Genomic DNA, 3,879 nt, shown 5'->3' on the forward strand with positions numbered 1-3,879 from the left:
AGCAACACAATCGAGCAGGAGGCATTATGAACACAAAACATGTGTTTACTCTCACTGTCAGGTGAAAATAAAAAAACACAATTTGATCACAGTGTGGTTCTGACAGATGTGGAAAAATCTAATTGGAGTCAAAATGTTTTTACATGACAAGATGGTGATTTATGCACACACAGAAAACACCACACCTACAAACAGCTTCTTCTGACTTAACTTCACAGCCAACTGCAGCACAGTGAACTGAACTTTTCCCCACTGAGGCACCTTCTTGCAGATGTTGACCGTCGTGTGGTTTCTCTCTTTTTTTTTTTTTTTCTTGTAACGCCTCAGAGCCCACAGACCGTCAGCCAGCAGGCCTGCGCCGGGAGGAGGGCGACCCAAACCTGCACCCAAACCCAAACCACAGGTGCCCCAGTGCAAAGCGTTATACGCCTACGACGCTCAGGACACAGACGAGCTCAGCTTCAATGCTGACGAACTTATTGACATCATCAAAGAGGGTAAGATGGCTTGCTTTTGTGAAATTTTTTTTATTTCCGTGATATTGAAATGTACTTGAATGTTTGCGTCAGATGTCAGCGTGAAATGGGCCTCTAATCTAGCCACGTTTGTTGGGTAGATGCATCCGGGTGGTGGATAGGACGACTTCGTGGAAAGCAGGGACTTTTCCCCAACAACTATGTCACCAAGATCTAGGAGCTGCCGGTTTACAGCTCGAGGAGGAGAGCCCACTGCATCCCCAACAGACCCTCTCTCAGAGGACGGGATGGAGCTTACAGTCAGAGAGAGAGAAGCGCCGCGAGACTCGCACATCCTCCACTGCTGCCTTGTAGTGAATGAATGTATCTCTCGGTTACACCACCAGACCAAAAGACCGTCGGGCTTGAAATGAGGCTCTGCTTTAAAGACAAGAAGACTGTTTGACCCTGGGGTCTGTTCTCCCCCACAGTCCCTTTCAGTACTGAACAAAACTATTTATTGTATTTATAGCTTTCTGTATTCTTCTTACTGTCATTTATATCTTGCTGAGAATTTGGAAGCGTTGGAATGAAGTATGCTTAATCTGTGGGACCAGGCTTGTGATTTTTATTTTCAGAGGAAGGTTTTAATTGCTGAATCAAAGGTGATCGCCTCAGTGGCAAAACTGGAGCGACTGCTGCTTTACCAGGAATATTTATTTTGGTGCAAAACTGTAACTTCTTACAGGGGACGGCGTTTCGGTAAATCATCACACTGTGATTTTTAATGATATTAATAAATACCAAAGCTATGACAAATTGAATAGGTCTGAAAAAAAACCTTTTAGAAGGCAATGTGGTGAAACGCCTGGAGAACCATATTCTTTTGTTGTTTTTGTTTTTCTATCACACCAGTATATTTTGGTCACAGAGTAGAGGCAATGTATACTGTAACCTGAGCATGCTGTCTGTGGTGTATTAGCACTTTATTGGTACAGGTACTACCTTGGACACAGACATCGTCACTCGTTCATGCCACAGCCGTCTAAGTCACGTCTATGAAGGACAAGTTGTAAAGCGAGAAATAAGCTCAGTTACTGAGGAGAATCATTTGTTTACATGAAATGATTAAAAAAAAGGCATTTTAGATCTGATTTTGTATATGTGTTCATATTTTAGGAGTACGCCTGTGGTTGGTTAGAGTTTAAATGAATGTTTTTTTGTATTTTGTTTGAAGGATATTAGTTTTTCTCTGCTTTTGATACTCAAGAGGCTGCTTTATTTCTGCTTCGGCTACAGATTGATAATAATGGTTAGGACATATTAGGGTGAATGGATTTTTGTTCGTGCAAAAGTTGGTTTTGGTGAAAGACATTTGTTTTTTTCGGTGGCACTACAAAGAATTCCTTTTGCTTCTGCACATCTTTTGCACTGCTGTTACATTACTTACACATTCCTGAGTATTTTTTTTCATCAAATAACCACACTATGCTCTCGTCAGTAAAAACAAAAACACCTGGGACTTCTGTCATAGATCTTCTGCATCATCAAATATGGTTTGATCTTGGATGGTTGAAAACATCCTTGTGCAATACAAAAAAAGTGGATGAGTCTTTTAATAAAGCATGTCATATTGTATTTTTAAATGCTTTGTTTTGTTTTATTATCAGAGAACAATGATCAGCAGATGTTTGTGTTTTAAAATATTTACCTGCCATCCGGTCTGCAGCCCAACAATTTACAAATATGGAGATCATTAGTTCAGGCTACGCTAACAGAGCAGACCCCACTAGATAGTCTGTTATTTTTGTTTTGTTTTGCCATTTAGTTGTTTTTTCCACACTTAATAAATTAATTTAACTGTTCAGATATATATATATATAGTTTTTGGTGAATGTAATTGCTTATTTAGAAGCAGTGCCACAGAGTTTCCCTACATGGTCAAAAACCTATTCCTACCTTTTCTGTCCAGAATAAAGTTCAAGTGAAACAATCGTTCTGAACTGTATTTTTATGATTTATGCTTTTTTTTGGACTCATTTTCAAATTAAATAACAAAAATTAGTGTAAATTGAATTTTATATTGTAAACTGCAATTCAGGTATAAAAAAGGACATGACAATGTTGGGGGCAAAAATCATGGCAGAATATTTGTTATGTAACTTTATGTGACACCTTTGAATAAGATGACTTGAAGACATTTTACTGACAAAAAAACACAAACTATTTTTCCTGGAAGGCGTTCTGACATACCACAGCAGGAAAAACACAGGTGTAAGTAATCAAAGTAAACGTCATGAGGGGCCACCTGCCTTGCAGAGCCATCGTTAATGATGCTTTTGACAGCTGTGCTTGCCCTTATACCAGGAAACCGTCTGCTGTCAAAAACGTCCATCTGCAGAAACACTCTGGATTATTTATCTTGGGTGACGACCTGCAGAGAAGCCTTAAGGTTCTAAGTCATTTCTGTGATTAGAAATGTTTATGGAACATGGCTGCAGTATGTACTGCACTTGATCTTGTCTTTTCATTTTAACTCAACGGTTTATTGGAATTCCTGTCAGGCCCACTCTTTCTATGTATTCTCTTTGAACATCAGAGCTGGACTGTGGACACATCTCCTTTATTTCACCTCAATGGGCCATCTTTGATACAATCCTTGAATATTTTAGTCTCCTCCATTCAGTGGTTGCTACACATTGAATTCAACGGTTTTCTTTTACCATAACTATATTTTAATTATTACTATTCATTCAGATGAATCTTTGTCTTGCCTCTTCTCTGTCTGTCATGTTACTCACTCGGTTGACATTTTGATTGGAATACAGAATTACCTGTTTGACTAAATGTGGTATTCGAGAGAAGGCCGACAGCGGTGGTTTCAAACCTGTAGCATGTGACCCCCACAAGGGGCTCCAACATATTCCACAAAATATGTATAACAACTTACATATTATATTTCATACTTTCTAGTATTTAAAAGAAAAAGGATTGTCATAGTGAAATCTTGCACTTAGAGTAGTTTGCCATCCTGTATATCTGGATTGCATTTGTGCCAAATACATTTACACATTAAATCCAAATTCATCATTTAACACTAAGCAAAATACATACAAGTAAACTAAAATTGGAACTGCCATTGTGTAATCTTAAAAATACAACTCAGAAAAGAGAATCTATGCTACAAAATAGTATTTTTTTTTTCTACCCAGGGTACAACGCTTAAAACTCTTACTGCATCTGATCACTTACAGCACTTACTTAAACAAGATGTTTAAGGATTTTTATCTTTAAACTCATTCGATTCCGATTCATGATCTTTTAAGACAAAGTGCTCTCATAACATTTCCTAAAATAGATGTTTCATCAAGAGCTCAACATTCACTCAAGCATGATTTTCAAAGAGACCAGGAAGAAGACTCAA

The 3,879-nt window shown here is 38.2% G+C and overlaps 1 protein-coding gene across 1 annotated transcript in view; it reads left to right on the top strand.

The window, feature by feature from the left end:
* The window catches only part of myo1ea (myosin IEa), a 31,064-nt gene extending 28,239 nt beyond the window's left edge, over positions 1 to 2,825 (top strand). Inside the window, exons 29-30 of the mRNA XM_076109755.1 lie at positions 328 to 497; positions 617 to 2,825. Coding sequence (XP_075965870.1) covers positions 328 to 497; positions 617 to 693 — 247 coding nt within the window. The 3' untranslated portion in view covers positions 694 to 2,825. The remainder of the gene's footprint in view (positions 1 to 327; positions 498 to 616) is intronic.
* The last annotated feature ends 1,054 nt before the right edge of the window (positions 2,826 to 3,879 follow it).

The sequence above is a fragment of the Anarhichas minor genome, unplaced genomic scaffold (assembly GCF_050575085.1).
Source record: "Anarhichas minor isolate MPS153535 unplaced genomic scaffold, ASM5057508v1 ptg000042l, whole genome shotgun sequence".
Classification (NCBI taxonomy): Eukaryota; Metazoa; Chordata; class Actinopteri; order Perciformes; family Anarhichadidae; genus Anarhichas; species Anarhichas minor.